General features: G+C 39.2%; 1 protein-coding gene across 3 annotated transcripts; it reads left to right on the top strand.

Moving 5' to 3' along the window:
• The first annotated feature begins 226 nt into the window (after positions 1 to 226).
• On the top strand, positions 227 to 15,806 carry LOC146562544 (sodium- and chloride-dependent GABA transporter ine). Of its 3 annotated transcripts, none has more exons than XM_085294368.1 (13): positions 227 to 663; positions 3,265 to 3,399; positions 6,190 to 6,403; positions 6,723 to 6,855; positions 6,964 to 7,098; positions 9,960 to 10,063; positions 10,540 to 10,664; positions 12,499 to 12,611; positions 13,090 to 13,230; positions 13,322 to 13,421; positions 14,165 to 14,265; positions 14,343 to 14,510; positions 14,970 to 15,806. In XM_085294368.1, the coding sequence occupies exons 1-13, from the start codon at positions 468 to 470 to the stop codon at positions 15,093 to 15,095; spliced, it is 1,791 nt and encodes a 596-aa protein (XP_085150494.1). In that variant the 5' UTR covers positions 227 to 467; the 3' UTR covers positions 15,096 to 15,806. The 3 variants fall into 3 exon arrangements, with proteins under 3 accessions (XP_085150494.1, XP_085150496.1, XP_085150495.1); XM_085294370.1 differs by lacking the exon at positions 227 to 663 and adding an exon at positions 4,646 to 4,765 and having other exon boundaries at positions 3,271 to 3,399; positions 14,970 to 15,804; XM_085294369.1 differs by lacking the exons at positions 227 to 663; positions 3,265 to 3,399 and adding an exon at positions 4,157 to 4,765 and having other exon boundaries at positions 14,970 to 15,804.
• Positions 15,807 to 16,572: the final 766 nt, after the last annotated feature.

Raw genomic sequence — 16,572 nt, 5'->3', positions numbered from 1 at the left:
TGAATCACATTCATATTTATTTTGTGCTGATACCAGCCAGAAGACTTCGTTAATGGTTCTTTTTATGTGTCTGTCAATTACGAAAAGGGTGGGATTCTGGACCTTTATTTTGGAAAGAAAGGGAACGGGCCAATCCAAAACACCCACACTTGTTTGACAGTAGCCAGGTGTTGTGCAACACCGGCAAAAGGGTGAAAAGGCAGGCTTACACAAGGAGTGGGCTTTGCCTTAACATACATGACACCTGTCTGGGTTAGGAGTCCTTGTTGGGATGTCGTTGCTGTCTTGGTAGCGCATATCATCCCCTTTTATCCTCAGACATCTTTGGTTCAGACCCTCTAGAAGTTCATTTTTCTCTTGTCTTTACATCACTCCACCAAATCTAGTCAACTTATTTGTTGTGACAAATTAAAGCACGAATCATCTTGATTTAATAAAACCCTCTTTACCTTCATCACTAAGCTACAATGGATTTTGGTGTGGAGAACTCACGGGAAACCTCTGATAGCAGGGAATCAGGTACTGCAGATCTCGAGATGACCGCAGAGGCTCAGAGACCCACATGGAGCGGCCGGCTGGAGTTCATCCTGTCCACGGTGGGTTACGCCGTGGGACTCGGTAATGTTTGGAGATTCCCGTACCTGTGCTACAACAGCGGTGGAGGTAAGAGTGCTAAAGACACGGAGCACGAAGCAGACCGTAAACATAGCAGCAGCTACTGTTTTTTTTTTTTTTTTTTAAGTTTATTAGGCTTCTGCATGGCGGGACTGAAAAAAATCATCATTGAAGGAAACGGCTTCCAGGGCCTAATCCGTGGATCGGCTTCCTCCGAGGCGTGGGCGTCTATCAGCAGAGATTGTCCCTTAATCTGTAACACAGTCAAATATATTCTCAAGTAACATTCAAGCATGCCATTCAGCGTGTTAGTACGAGCTCGGGAGCAGCTTGGGAGAACAAGAAAACAGAGACTGCTTCAGGTTGTCTTCCCAAATCGACTCAACTTTATTCTCAAGTACAACAGTTTATATAGAGGGAAAAATTCACGAGTCAGCAGATTCTCAGTTTAAACCAGTACAGACCAAGATAAGGGAGCGTCTTCCTGCCCTTGGGTGAAGAAGCACCCTTTGTATAGTTTATCAGTTCAGCTACAATTGTGATTATCTCAGCGACATATTTTCAAGGCACGAAATAAAGAGTTCTTTCATTAGTGAATTCTGAAACAAACCATCTGGCCTTCAACAGGCGTCTCCTAAGAGATTTAGAAACTAATGTAGCTGAGGGAGTGATCTCTGTGGTATTTCAACCTTGTACCAGCCTGTGATTCTCACCCATCAATTCTTGGGTCAAAGAGAAAAATAACTAAAACAAAGGGGCCTTATTGAATGACAGAGTTTTCCTGTATAATGTCACTATAAAACAATATCCAGTAAATGCTCCCATGGTACTAAAATACCTAACAATCATCATATGATATGATTGGTTACCTGCACTCCATCATTTATCGTGATTCTTCAGTTATGTAACAGTGACTGTGTAGTCTGTTAAACAGTAGATTAACATTGAAGTGGTCAGCAAGGGTTATTTAGTTATTTACTGATTTGTTTTTTATGGATTTTTTTTTATTTGTTTCAAAATAACTGGTAATATAAAATTGAATGAGAAAATGCAAAGACAATAAAAAGGGTTTAACTCTTAGTGACTTTAATATTTCATACTTACTTCAATAAATAAGTAGAAATGGGCACAAACATAAAATAAATACATTTTCTGTACATTTCAGATTTACTTTTAGTTATGTTTTCAGTTATGCTTTTTTTCATCATTATTTCGTCAATAATGCTCAGATACACTTTGTTCAAACTTTTACACCCGCAATTACAGCTCCTGCTATTTTTCCTCATGCACATATTTGAAAAGTGGCACATGCATGTGTGTGGGTTCCTTAAGCACAGTGACAGAAACGTTCAAATCTGGGGCTGAAATGACATTGCTCTGGTATAAAATATCATAATCATTTATCATAATAATAAAATATTTGACACCAGCATTTAGGAAATAGAAACTGAGCATCAGCTGTATGCTTTTTGATAATCATCACAAAAAAATTATACAAGCAAATTCTGCCTCTAGTGGAAATTGTACTCTGTTGCATAAATGGTAAAATGGTAAATGGCCTGCATTTGTATAGCGCTTTTCTAGTCCTTAAGGATGTCATGGTTGGCTGTGTGACAGGCAGGCAGGAGTGGTGGACCCAAGGTGCAGGACTCTTAGGAAACGAGGTTTCAACTGAAAATGCAGCTTTATTGCTGGAACAAAACTTCAACATAAAATAAAACTCACAAAAGCAAACAAAACTCTAAACTGAGATGCAGGAGGACTGGAAATCATGAACACACAGCAAGTTGAGGGTGAACAGACGTTAACGACGCGACACTGACACAGAGAAACACAGGGCTTAAATACACAGACGGCAGTAATCAAGGGATGAGAGACAGGAGGGGAACACACCTGGGAGAAATCACAGCTGACGAGACAGGGGAAACGTAAACTGAACACACTCACATATGACACAGACCTTCACAATAAAACAGGACACCAGACAAGACGCTGAACTAAACAGATTCACAAACAGACGGGGTGACACCATAGACAGAGATACAGACCGAATATAACACGTAGAACTCAAACAACAATAATAATCATGATGAACTGGAAAATGATAATAATAAACTTAAAGCGCTGGGTCACCGACCCAGGACCATGACAAAGGACCCCAAAGCGCTTTACACTACATTCAGTCATTCACCCATTCACACACACATTCACACACTGGTGATGGCAAGCTACATTGTAGCCACAGCTGCCCTGGGGCGCACTGACAGAGGCGAGGCTGCCGGACACTGGTGCCACCAGGCCCTCTGACCACCACCAGTAGGCAAACATGGGGTTAGTATCTTGCCCAAGGATATTTGGCATGCAGCAAGGAGGCAGCCTGGGATCGAACCACCGACCATAAATGATCAGCAAAACAAGCAAGCAAAGGAACAAACACTAACTTCTAAACAGCGTAGAAGCTGTCTAGATTTTGTTAAAGAGGATATTCAGCAGTTACTTACTTAGTTATTATAAATATATGACTACTATAAAACAATCACTGTGAGCTTACAATTGTCATCTGGACATTGGCAGCAGTATTTATTTGGAATTTTCTGCAGCTGGTTTATTCAGAAGAGCTGTAAACCTGCTAAATTTTGTTTTCTTCAGGTGCCTTCCTGATTCCTTATCTTACCATGGTGCTCGTGTGTGGCATTCCTCTGCTCTTCATGGAGTTTACTGTTGGGCAGTATACTCGTTTAGGGCCTGTGCATGCTTTTGCCAAAATCTGTCCCTTGTTGAAAGGTAAGTTACTATCCAGGACTTATTTATTTTTGTTGTTGGACCACCTTTAAAACACGTTTTTTCTTCGTATGCATTTATAATAGATTTCAAAATCCAAAACCAAGAGTCCAACTCATATATTTGCAGACAAATATTTAATTATTAGCCAACAGCACCAGAAACTCCAGCTGATCAATACAGAGTCTAAACAGTGAGTTCTAAAATGGACTGCCCTACCAACCCAGGTAACTGTAGAAGAGGTCAGACAAGCTTGATGTATTTAAAATTTGTAGCACAATGAAAACACAAGATTATATCTGTGTTTATTTCAAAGATAATTGCTGTCAACATTAAAACATAGCATATGAATCAGACGACACACAGAAATGGAAAAAAGAAAAGTCTTCAGCCAAGGATGAGTTAAAGCTGCAAAGGGGTTAAGAAACACAAACAGCAACACACTTTATAAAGACAACCAAGCACAAAGTGCAGTCAACCCATGTATGAGAGTGAGATGGTTTGAAATCTTGCCACACCCTGACAGAAGCAGGTTTTTTTTAAAAACTTGACAATCATGAAAAACGGGAATAATTTATGTAAAACATGACAGACCTCATGTGTGGATTTTCTGCTTTCCTCCAGCCATGAAGCCCACATTACCATTCAGTGTAAAGTAAAAAAAGGATCTCAGATAAATATTATTTATCCATATTTAGCCACGGTGAAGGCATGCAGGTGTCTTAACAAATTTCCCACGTGTGGGACTAATAAAGGTTATCTTATCTTATCTTAATGCTTTGGTTTGAATAAATCCTGCTTTATTTTCTTTCATATTTTTTCATGTTGATGGATGAGAACTTGTTTAGCCAAATTTTCAACTTCTGTGACTGCATGTATTTTAACTTTTGTGAGGTATGATTGAACCTTTCAAACCATCAAGTTGACGTCAGTAAAATCCGTGATAATTAAGTCAATCACGAGCGACTGAAGATGTTCTCTCTGAGTCTGCATTAGTTCATTAAAAAGGCCAATAAAGTGGATCAGTATATTCCTTAAAGTTCGATTGTTGTTAAAAAAAATATAGAAGCTGAGACATTCCCACAGTTTTACATCTCCAGAAAATGAAAAGTATGGACTCTGAGAGGACCAACAGTCTGTCCAAATCCCTCTAAATCAAACAAGAGACCAGCCATCAACAATCTCTACTTGTGGGTGTGAAATGACAATGCTTTCTCTCTTGTTCTAACTTGAGGATTTTTCTCCATAGTTTTCTTATCTCCTTAAGGACAGAGATTATCTACCCGGTCAAAACGTTTGGGTCCTTCACTTGATTTATCGCTCATTTCTTCGTGGTTAATGCTCTGTGCTAAACAGGGGCCCAAAGCAGGTAGTCTTTTTTTTTTTGTATATTCTTCTGAATGACTCACCTGTGCAATTTGAGTGCAGTTTACTGTCATGTACCTGTGATCCATGATGCAGCTTCCCAGCTTCCCACAAATATAGCAAATATACCCATGTCTGAGTTATCCACTAATCCTTAATCCTAGCAATACTTTAATTACTCTGCCTTGCTTTTCTTTAGTTGAACTGTTTCAGATTTTTTGGCAGTGTGAAATAATATAATATGAAATAATATTTAGTGTGAAAGAGGCAAACAGGTGATAACAAAAGGAAGTAGAGCTCACTTACTAAGCAGTGGTTTGCACTGATCCTGGAGATTAGAGGGTTTTCCTTTGCTCAGAGCTGTTATTCAGCTGCCTCCCCCTCCACATTTTACTACATGGAGACATGTATATTTTACAGACATGGATCTGTGGCGCGTGGCATTCCAGCCTTTCGACAATGAGCAGCAGCTGTGCAGAGGTGGCAGAAATACAGGCTTTCTTTACTTAAGTAGAAGTACAGACACAAGTGTTAAAAAATACTCCAGTGAATGTTTAATCTTACATAAACAGCAGAAATTCACAAAAAGTCCATAAAAAAACAACTGGCAGACAAAAAAAGTGCAAAAGTTGGAAATCTCAAGGTGCAAAACTGTGTCTCTTAATCCTCAGTACCTTTGCTTAGATGACCAACAGTCTCTATTTAGGAAACAGACTAGAAAATGAAGAAAAGCAACTGTACAAGTGTTAAATTACAGACTTTTAGCTGTCATTTAAGTGACTTTCCCAAAGCGCACAAATAAGTGTATTCTGAAAGATGGCAGCATAGTCTTCTAACCATTGATCTCGACACATAAAACGGTCTGACTCAGCAAATGAACAGATTTTTTTGTTGTATTTAAAAGGGCTGATATTTCAGCTAATTAATGACCCTGTATACCTCTTCCAGATGGGAGCTCTTTAACCGAGTCATTGTTCTGAATTCCCTGAGGAGGAGGCTGAAACTTGCATTTGGTATTTACACATATACTTGCCCCAGTCTGAAACCTGACACGCAGCTCAGAACCACAGGTGTTAAAAGACTGAATAATTTACATCTGCTGAATGGCTTTGATCTCACCTCACTCAGTAGTCTTTTATATTCACCTGCTGAACAACAAGGCGTAATTTCTACTCAAAGGCCCCAGGAATTTGTCTCGTCTGTGGCTGTGTATTGGGGAAACTGGGCAGAGGTTATTAATGATACTGGCTCTTCTCTGGTTGTTCTACAAAAGATATATGCCATTGTTATCAGGCCCAAGTATATAGCACTCAGTAATGCTTTGGGTATGAGAATAAAGCAACGCGTACAGCTTCTTTCCCACAGTTGGCACGACTCCTGTAGAGCTGTCTCTCACTACTCTCTTTATCCCCACGTGTCACTCTGCAGGTGTTGGTCTGGCCACAGTTGTTATCTCCTTCGTTTTCTGCACCTATTATAATGTGCTCATGAGCTGGGCACTTTACTATTTATTCAACTCCTTCGGAATGGAGACTCTGCCCTGGAAGTCCTGCAACAACACCTGGAATGCTGTTGGAAATTGTTCGAGTGGCTTTCCTGGCAATGATACCCACCTGCAGTCTGCTAGCCAACAGTTCTTTGAGTGAGAAGACATCACTTCCTTGCAGCTCACTCTGTATGGCACTTTTGTGCTGTATAAGCAGTGCTCGCTCAAATCATGTTGTGTTCTTCTTCTTAAAGTTACTGAAAACCGTCATTAGTCATTAGCAAAGTGTCTTTGACCAAATTTAAAGCAGTTTTTGTTGTTTAACTCAAAATGTTTTGTAGTTTTTTCTTCTCTCTGTGAGTGCATTGTACTGCATGCTGGTCAGGCTTTACTAATATGTTCTAATCGCAGTTATCTCGAATTTTCTGGGTATTTGAAGATACTTTAGTCGCATGTTTTTCTTTCCTTTTCACAGAAACAGACTTCTGGAAAAGACTCGCGGTATTGAAGAATTAGGTGGTCTTCGTTGGGAACTCTTTGGGTGTCTTGTCTTTGCTTGGGTTATTGTGTACTTATGTATATTTAAAGGAGTTAAATCCACAGGAAAGGTGAGAAAAATGACTTTTGCTGTGTCATGGTGATTGTGATGAAGGTTTTTTTTAGGGGGATTTCAAGTTGACATTCACCATTTGGTTTTTTTGCCATTTTTTCTATAGGTAGTATATTTCACTGCTGTGTTTCCATACTTCATCCTGTTTGCCCTGCTCATCAACAATGTGCAGCTTCCTGGAGCCAAGAATGGTATCCTCTATTTTGTCACACCGGTGTGGAGCAAACTGTTTGAAGTGAAGGTGAGACTACTTATCTCTGGGATGTTGGTTAAACATTGGTACCAAAACCCAATTTGTACTAGTTTGTACTGGTCTGCGTACAAAAACAAATCAGGTCACCTTTTTCTTTCTTTGAAGCTTGAAGTGTCCCTTTTGAAAGAGTAGGCTTTTAACTTGTGTCTGTTCAAGGGTCAATCTTAAAGCATGCCAGACCCGACCTGAAAAGGTTATTTCAGCCATGGACTCTTTAAACGTTGAGATTGTTGAGATTGTTCCTTGGCCACATACAGTGATTTGAAAAGAAAAGCATGTAGAAACTAGAGATGGCACGATACCACTTTTTTATGTTCGATACCAATATCATAAATTTGGATATCGGCCGATACCGATATGAATCCGATATAGTGTGTTTTTAATCAATAAAAGTTTTTTTTAATATCTTGCTGCATTTTTTATAAGTTCATACGCAAGTTTAAAAACAAACAAACACTAAAGCTATTCTGTTATACCTGTATGCAAAAAATACACTGCACCCAAAATATTTCATAGTTCAGCAAAACTGATCAATCTAATAAACTTAAACCTGCACCAGCCTCCCTATTCTGGTATTTTAAAGAATAAGCAACCTAACTAATAGGGTTGCAAACTCCCAGCAAAAAAAAAAAAAAATAGGGAACCACCCTCCACCTCATGATGCTTAATCAACATAATCAACTTTAATTTGATGCAGGGTGAAAAAAAATGCACAGAAATCAATTATTTTTCAAGAATAATTAAATAGATTCAACATCTTTCTTCAAAAGAATTGCAGACTGCACAGATGGTACCTTCCCAAAGGAAAAAGTACTATAGCTTACTAGGGTATATTAGACTTAATAGTTACTATATACAGTAATGGACTTCTATACATTTTACATCAGATTAAAACTTTGGGTGTAAGATTCGGATAATTATTTATTAAAAGCGAGACATTTTAAAGGAGAATAATTCAGATAATTATTTATTAAAAGCTAGACATTTTAAATGAGAATAAGAAAGAAAAGTATGTCTTTGTGCCCCCTTTTCCCTGTTAATGCCCTATCGGCCCCCCTGGCTAAACTTTGCTAGATCCGCCCCTGCACAGTTACCAGCCGTCAGCTAAGTAGAAAAAGATCCTCGAGTAGAAAGTAATATTAAATAAATTCTAACAACAGATTATCAAGCTTAAACGTGCTGCTGTTGTTCAGCCTCTGGTTTCCTCTTTCTGGTGCGAAGTGGGCGATAAACAAACAAGAGAGACGGATTCACGACAGAAAAGCCGATCAGCTGATCATTAATCAGTTTCATGATTGAAGTAGAGAGGGAGGGAGAGAGAGAGGCAGGTCTCGCACGCCACAGCCGCTCTATCACGTGAGGCACACTGCTCTGACGTGCTACGGTTATGAGCCGAGATATGCCATGTCATAAGTTTTGTGAAGTGCTTTTTTGATATTTAATGGATCGATTACATTTTTTATTTCTCTCCGATATCCGATCCAGTAATTTAGGTCAGTATCAGACGGATCGGTCCATCTCTAGTAGAAACTGCTGCAAAAAAATACCCAAAGAACTACAACTCTATAGTCTTTCCTTAACATGATAATTGTTAAAAATTCTGCAACAATGATGTGAGAAATTGATAAAAGAAAACAATTACTTCAGTTATCGCTGCTAAAGATGCTTCAAGCTATTGAATCATAGGTGTAGTTATTCCTGTGAAATCCTTGTTTTTCACATGACTGTAAGAAGAGAAAATATGTATTTTTAAAAGCAAACACTCTCAGACAGACTGGCTCACCACCAGAGATGGGCGACATGTTACTGTAATCCGATTACTTTTTTCAAGTAACGAGTAAAATAAGGGATTACTATTGCAATTAGATTACCGTTACTTTCCCGTAGGAACGCTGCGTTACTGCGTTACTAAAACCGTGAGTTTTTTGCGAGAATGTCTCATGACAGTGATGTAAGCGAGTGCTACCTTCCTGACAACAGCTGTGTGCAGATCAACAATGGATAATATATCGAGTGCAGGAGAGAGTATGAGCGTGCAGCGTTTAAAGCGTGGAAGTACTGACCTTACTTTAAGTTTGATTCCATAAAAAGTGACAAAAGTGTTAACACAAAAAATATTTTATTTTGTGTGCTGGAATGTGCAGAAAATAGGTTTAAATAGGTTAAACAAATTTCTTCCAGTCAGAGAATGTTGCATATAATAACATTTTTGCTTGATGCATAAAGTTAAAAAATTTAAACTAATAAAACAAGTTTTAAAAACAGACTTTTCCATTTGATTACATGTTGTATGATGGATTATGCAGAAAAAGTAGAATTGGGAGAGAGAGAAAAAGAAACAAATCTTGGCAGAAAATCAGTGAGGATAGGAAGACCATGACAAATACCTCTTCTTCTCTTTCTTTTGACTGGGTCCTTTAAGGATCATCTGCCTCTATCTCACCTTATCTGTAGTATCTTCCTCTGTCACACCAATCCTCTGCATGTCCTCCTTCACTACGTCCATCATACAGACAACAATCAGGGGTCCTGCTGCCAGCGCCCCAGTGCAGGCCACCACAGACCACCACAACAGGTCACATGTTAATGGGTATTATGGTTAGTTTCACTGTTTGTAATTAGTTATTAGCAACAATAGCTCCTAAACTGCAGGCAGTGTACAAAGATGTTTGACATGACTTTGTTCGCTGAAAATCACAACGTATAGATTTCTCATCTGATTTCACTCAAGACTGTTCACCTCTGCAGGAAGATGCTTATAAAGAAAATACATTTCCATGGCCTTCAAATCCAAATCAAATGAAACCATACTCGTATCAATCTTCGGCTCTCCTCTGTCTATATCACAGGTTTGGCTTAATGCAGCTGCCCAGGTGTTTAACTCACTTGGAATAGCATTTGGCTCGATGATTTCAATGGCAAGTTACAACAAGTTCAACAACAACATTCTCAGGTAAGCATTCATAACACTCTGTCTAAAAAAAGCTCAAACAGAGTGGAAAAAGCAGTCATTTTTTAATAAGATGGACACAAAATGCTGAAAAAGAACAGTGTGGGTTCACTTGACTTCAATACACAGTAAATTAAAAGATGCTGTATCACCCTCTTTCTTGTAGTTAATACAGACACAGCATGTTACTGTAAACTTGACAGTTTCCTTGATGAACAGCAGTGGTCTTGGTTGCCTGTGATTTGAGGGCATGTGGTTATATAGCTGTTTTGCTCACAGCAGGTGGGGAACAAAGTTAAATTATTTATGGAACAAATTGTATTTTCTTTCAAAATTTGCTTTGCTGTTAAAGATCCTGGGGTGCTAATGCTGCATGTGCACCACTGAAGGTCTCAGACATTTCTGATAAAGTGCGAGCTTGACAATAACACGAGAGCAATAAACTACATTTCACAGACATTGTCCTTTTTCTTTACCAGGGATGCATTGATTGTATCAGTGGCCAACTCTTTCACTAGTATCCTGGCTGGCTTCGTGATCTTCTCAGCTCTCGGTTACATGTCTCATATACATAACCTCCCAGTGGACAACATAGCTACAGATGGTGAGTCGCTGAAAACAACATCAGACTTGTAGCTTTGTTTTATCTTGAGGACTTTAAAAAGAAGAGAGATAGATCATCATAGTTCAAGACTGGAGACAGATCCCAGGCTTGTTTTAAGAGCTGATGTTTGTTTTCCTTGTCCTTGGAACATGTCTCTTCTTTCCATGGAAAATAAAGGCATATTTCAGGATGTGCACATCTGGATGCAGTTTCCTAAAGTGGCTCCCGACTAATTATATAAGGAAAATTCACTGTATTCACTATAAGGAGTACTATTCATCAACTGCCTGTACAAACAATTGTGTGTCTGTTGCTGTAAGTAGAGTAATCTAACTGCACTGTGGCAAATTCAGTTTTCATACTATAGTCGAAACTGCAAGACTTTCTCAGCTTAATGAACAGTACTAAATCTTTCAAGTGCCCTTTTTGAGTACATAACTTGTGTATACATGCCTGTGTGAGAGAGTGTAGTTTAATTTAGTTAAGTGTTGTTAAGTGTTTAAGCAACATTTAAGCATCAGCAGTCAAGCAGTGAGTTATTAAAGACAGATTGCGTGTGTTCAGATAAAATCCTCTGATCTCAATGTCAAATTGTTCCTGTCAGCTGTCATCAGATGTTAGGTCTGATTCACTTTGAAAAATCACTTTGCTCTTAATTGGTTGAACTTTCTTCACAAATTGTAATTTTTAATAAGTGCCCCTTAGACAAGAATGCTTGATTGCAGTTTGTGCTGGTTAGATACACTATATTACCAAAAGTATTCACTCACCCATCCAAATCATTGAATTCCAATAACTTCCGAGCACCTAGGCATTCAGACTGCTTTTACAAACACGACTGAAAGAATGGGTCGCTAACTTTCCATCGCTACAGAACTACGGGGCAATGAAATGGGTTTTTCTATGTAAGGGCTTTTTATCTAACACACATACACATTCATAGAGCAACATGGGGTTAGTATCTTTGGCATGGAAACTGGAGCAGATGGAGATCGAACCACCAACCTTCTGGTCAGTAGGTGACTTGTGCTACCTCCTGAGCTTTAGCCCACGTGGTGTAAAGCACAGCACCACTCGACTCTAGAGTAGTGGAGACATGTTCGCTTGAGTCACAAATCACGCTTTTGCGTTTCTGATGGACGAGTTTGGGTTCGATGGTTGCCAGGACAACGGTACTTGACTGAATGCATTGTGCCAAGTGTAAAGGTTAGTGGATTGCGGTGTGGGGGTGTTTTTCAGGAGTTGGGCTCACTCCTTGGGTTGGGTTATCTTTGTCAAATGTTTAAACGTATTGGATGATCTGAAACATTCAAGTGTTGCAAATAAGTGACATATTAAGAATCAGAGAGGGGGCAAATATTTTTTCACTGTACACTAGTTTTGTTCTCTCGTCCTCCCGAGTCTCCAACTACAGTCTTGCAGTGTGCTTCTTTAAGCTGCCGCTAATTTCTACGTGCAGGCGAAATCTTATTGTCTAGCTATATGATTCCAGGGAGTTCAGGAGCTCATGTCATGAATGAAGGACCTTGTTGTGCTTTGTTACACTTTAGTTAGGGTTATCTTAAACATGTCTGAGCCCTTTACTTCACTATAAACTGAGCTAAGCTAAATATTTATCTCATAACTCTTGCCAAGCAAAGAAATATGTGCATGTCACTGAATGGATCCCAGTTTATATTTTAACAGAACTCAAAATATGCTCCAAATAACACACATTTAAAGTACAGCTCAGTACAGCACAGCCAACTTAAGCTGGAATAGCAACGGATATCCTGCATTTGTATATGTCTGCATTGTAAAATAGCAACAAGTCCTCTGTTGTGTTATATTTCAGGTGCTGGTTTGGTGTTTGTTGTGTACCCTGAAGTTCTTTCAACCATGCCAGTCTTTCAGCTATGGGCCCCACTTTTCTTTATCATGCTGTTGTGTCTGGGCGTGGACAGTCAGGTAAACATCTAAACATCTGCAGCGCTGTACACTTAATTTTTTACATCAAACTTTAGCTTTTGCACTTTTGAATATAAAGGAAACATTTGCACACTTGTATCAAAAGAGGTCTCTTACCCTCACTGTGGTTTGCCTTTACTGTTTGGATATTTTATTACCATACTACTTTTGCTTTAATATAAAAGGCTTGAATGTAAATATACAAGTGTTAAGATGAAGCTAAGATGGATCAAGAGAGATAGAGCATGCAGGCTGAGAAGCCTGGAGAATGCTCGTCTGTCTGAGTTGAGCTGGTAGGCTGAGTGCTAGAGAACTGAGGGCTGAGTATTGCCATATCTGCCACTCACAACACAGACAGTAAGACAGACAGGCTAAACAAGGAGAAATATGTACGACATCTGAATGACTGTGATTATGATTTAAAACTCCAAGGTCTGCAGATAACCATTAAGTTTGTATTAAATCTTTTGTTCTGCAGTTTGCCACAGTTGAGGTAGCTGTGACATACATAAAGGATGAATTTGGAGTCAAAGTTCTGCCGTTCCTGAAGAGAGAAGAGCTGCTGGTCCTGGCTGTGTGCTTTGTTTGCTTTGTACTGGGGATTCCTCACATTACCAAGGTACAGTATGTAAGACACTTCTCAGGGAAACACATTTGGGGATGTGGTAAGAGTCACTGTTTTGTCATGTAGGTCTGTCTTTTACTTACAGGGAGGTATCTACGTGTTTCAGCTGATGGACCACTACACTGCTGTGGTTTCTCTTGTGTTCTTGGCTTTCTTTGAGGTTGTTGCCATCTGTTGGATCTTTGGTAAAATTCACATGAAGTTCACTTTTTCGTTTATGTTTAAAAAAAATAAGGGGAACACTTAAACAACACAATGTAACTCCAAGTCAATCACACTTTTGTGAAATCAAACTGTCCACTTAGGAAGCAGCACTGACTGACAATCAATTTCACATGCTGTTGTGCAAATGGAATAGAAATTATAGGCAATTAGCATAAGACATTCCCAATAAAGGAGTGGTTCTGCAGGTGGTGACCACTGACCACTTCTCAGTACCTATGCTTTCTGGCTGATGTTTTGGTCACTTTTGAATGCTGGCGGTGATTTCACTCTAGTGGTAGCATGAGGCGGAGTCTACAACCCACACAATTGGCTCAGGTAGTGCAGCTCATCCAGGCTGGGACATCAATGCGAGCTTTGGCAAGAAGGTTTGCTCTGTCTGTCAGCATAGTGTCCAGAGCATGGAGGTGCTACCAGGATACAGGCCAGTACATCAGGAGACATGGAGGAGGCCATACCCACATAGCAAGCAGGTCTGGCCCAGATCTGGCAACAAGCCGGCACTGCTGGTTGACTTCTGGCATGATAAGATGTATGTCATCCAGATATGGGCTGGGCTTGGCATAGATGGCACTGTCTATGCGATGGCATGCCATATCTGGCTCGATTGTGCTTGCTTTGTGGGTTATTTTTAATATTTTTGTGGACACCTGCCAAAACGCTTTGCAAGAAGGGGTTAAATAATTAAACTCTTTCTTTTTCTCAGGTATCCCACGTATCTCCTTAATGATCAGGAGGATGCTAGGAAAAAGTCCAAATATCTACTTCCGAGTCTGCTGGCTGCTGCTCTGCCCCATGTTGGTGCTGGTGAGTCCTGTTTAAATAATGCACCTAAAACCACCAGTAAAGTAGTTAATAAGACTGTTCTTCATTTCTCTATATAGTGCATACTGGTTTCCAGCATTATTCAGTACACTCCTCCTCACTATGGGAAGTACGAGTACCCAGTGTGGGCTGAATGGGTTGGCTGGGGCGTCTCTTTGGTCTCTATAGTATGGATCCCATTTGGTGCAATACAAGAGATCTATAACAATAAAGGATCCCTTCTTCAGGTAAGCAAATATGATTGTACAGACTTTGGCTTATTTATTTGATATGTTTACTTTTTTTATTCTAGCATGTTAATTAGCAAACTTTAAACCTAATCCAGTGGCATTGCTTTGTTCCTGGATGTGACAGAAACTTATGTATTATCAAAGATTTGTTTTTTTAAATGTTTGTTCAAATGTTGACCTGCTGGTGGATCAGAACATGACTAAAGTCAGTCTGCCTAATCTTCTGGGAACTAGTGTCACATTTTCACAGTAGTGCGGTAAAATGTTTGTGAACAAACACGGCCATTGACTTTTGAATCATGCTGATAAAAAGGGCAGTATTCGGTGATGGGTTAGTGGCTCCAGTGACAGTCAGATATTACGGATAGTCCTTTTGCCGATTATTTATTTAAATCTTTGCTTGAACATTACTTTCAAACTGATGATTGCTTAAACCTTACCTTCTTTAATCCCCAGAGACTGAAAACAGCTATGACTCCGACAATAGACCTGAATGTTATGGCTCACCTGCCGGAAAAACAAAACCTTGACAACCTGGCGTCTGAAAAATTACTCAGTTCGGTGCCACCTCTGACACATTGACCACATACAAGGCCTGGAATAAGCAGACTTTGGGCCATTTCTATTATAATCCCAGTTACATCCAAAGAGCTGTTGTTATCTCAAACTCTGCATTTATACTTTAACAACTCGAGCCACTTAACCTGTAGGCGACTTCAAAACCATACAGTAAGTCACCCATTGCACCTTTTACAAAGAATGCAACTAAAATCTGTGGCTTTGTTCACCAGATGAATTTTAAAATTATTTTATTTTGGGTAGGAGTGGCTGAGGAGCGAGTAATTGTTTAAAACGATTGGTTCATTATGCTGTAAGGTTCATTGTATACATCAGTGAGTCTGTGGGGTTAAAGAGTGTATAATGGATCTATCGTAGATGCAGCCTTTTAGCCTTTTAGGTCACTACATTTATGAGTTGAATACTTAATACTTAATTTTAAATCAACAAAAGAAATGGGTTTGAAAAGGCTTGGTCCAATGAACAGGAAACAGACATATTCCTCCTACAAATATGAAAGCAGAAAAATACAGGTTCTATAGATGTGTGACAGATGTGATCTGGTCAGCGGATTAGTAGGTTACACCTGGACATCCTATAGTCTGCAGGCCAAATTTGACCCCTTGGTTCTCCCTGTCGAGCCTGTGAGAGTTTAAGGAGAATTTAGGATTCAAAGGTGAAAAAGTATAAATCACGCAGTTTGTCCCATTTCATCCAACAAACAGAGAATGGCTTACAGTTTTTTCTTTTACAAAATTTGTTAATTTTATTTTGAAAGGAATATTCTTTAAAAAATTATATTTGATGCAGAATAAAGCTGTGACTTTCAGGTATTTTGTTAGCACCCTTTTTTGTCCTTCAGTGTCTCTTGTGTCAAGTTAATCTTATTTCTCTGTCCAACGTGTCTTACTTCCTGTTTTATTTTGGTAGCTATTGCTCTCTGTGCTTTATATTAATTGTAGCTTTCCTCCAGTCTGTGTTCCCAACCTATACCTTCTGTATATATTTTTTCAGTCCTCCTATGACTCCTGTAGCCCCTTGAGAAAATGTATTGCCTACCTCTGCTATAAAGGATAAGCTGGTCTAACCATGAGAGGAAGGTTTGATTATATTTTTAACCAAACTGAAGCTGGCAACCCACAAGAGTTTAGACGTTATAAGTGGGGCCTTTGAGCTAGTGCTATAAACAGAATCTAGGTAACAAGTCTATAATAACTTCAGTGGGGAAGGACTTATTTGGTAACTCAAGTTGGTTGTGTTTTGACCCCAAAACAGCTGATAATTTATGACTTTTATTTCTATTTTTTTCTTGAAGGAGAAGCCAAAAATTTCCGTTTACTAGAAATTTATCTTTAAGCTTTATCTCTAAGATTGCACTGTAGTGGAAAGTACAGTTTTTAATGTCTGATCCAGGGTCTCTAGAGCACAGTCTAAATGTAATTAACATGGTTCAGCCAGTGCTGGAACTTTAAGCCTTGATTTAACTCTGTGAGGTCTCAGT

The sequence above is a fragment of the Mchenga conophoros genome, linkage group LG12 (assembly GCF_057382185.1).
Source record: "Mchenga conophoros isolate Kocher_MC1m ecotype Shallow Benthic linkage group LG12, M_conophoros_male_GT1.1, whole genome shotgun sequence".
Classification (NCBI taxonomy): Eukaryota; Metazoa; Chordata; class Actinopteri; order Cichliformes; family Cichlidae; genus Mchenga; species Mchenga conophoros.
Note: the sequence above shows the minus strand (reverse complement) of the source record. Positions and strands in the feature narration are given on the sequence as shown.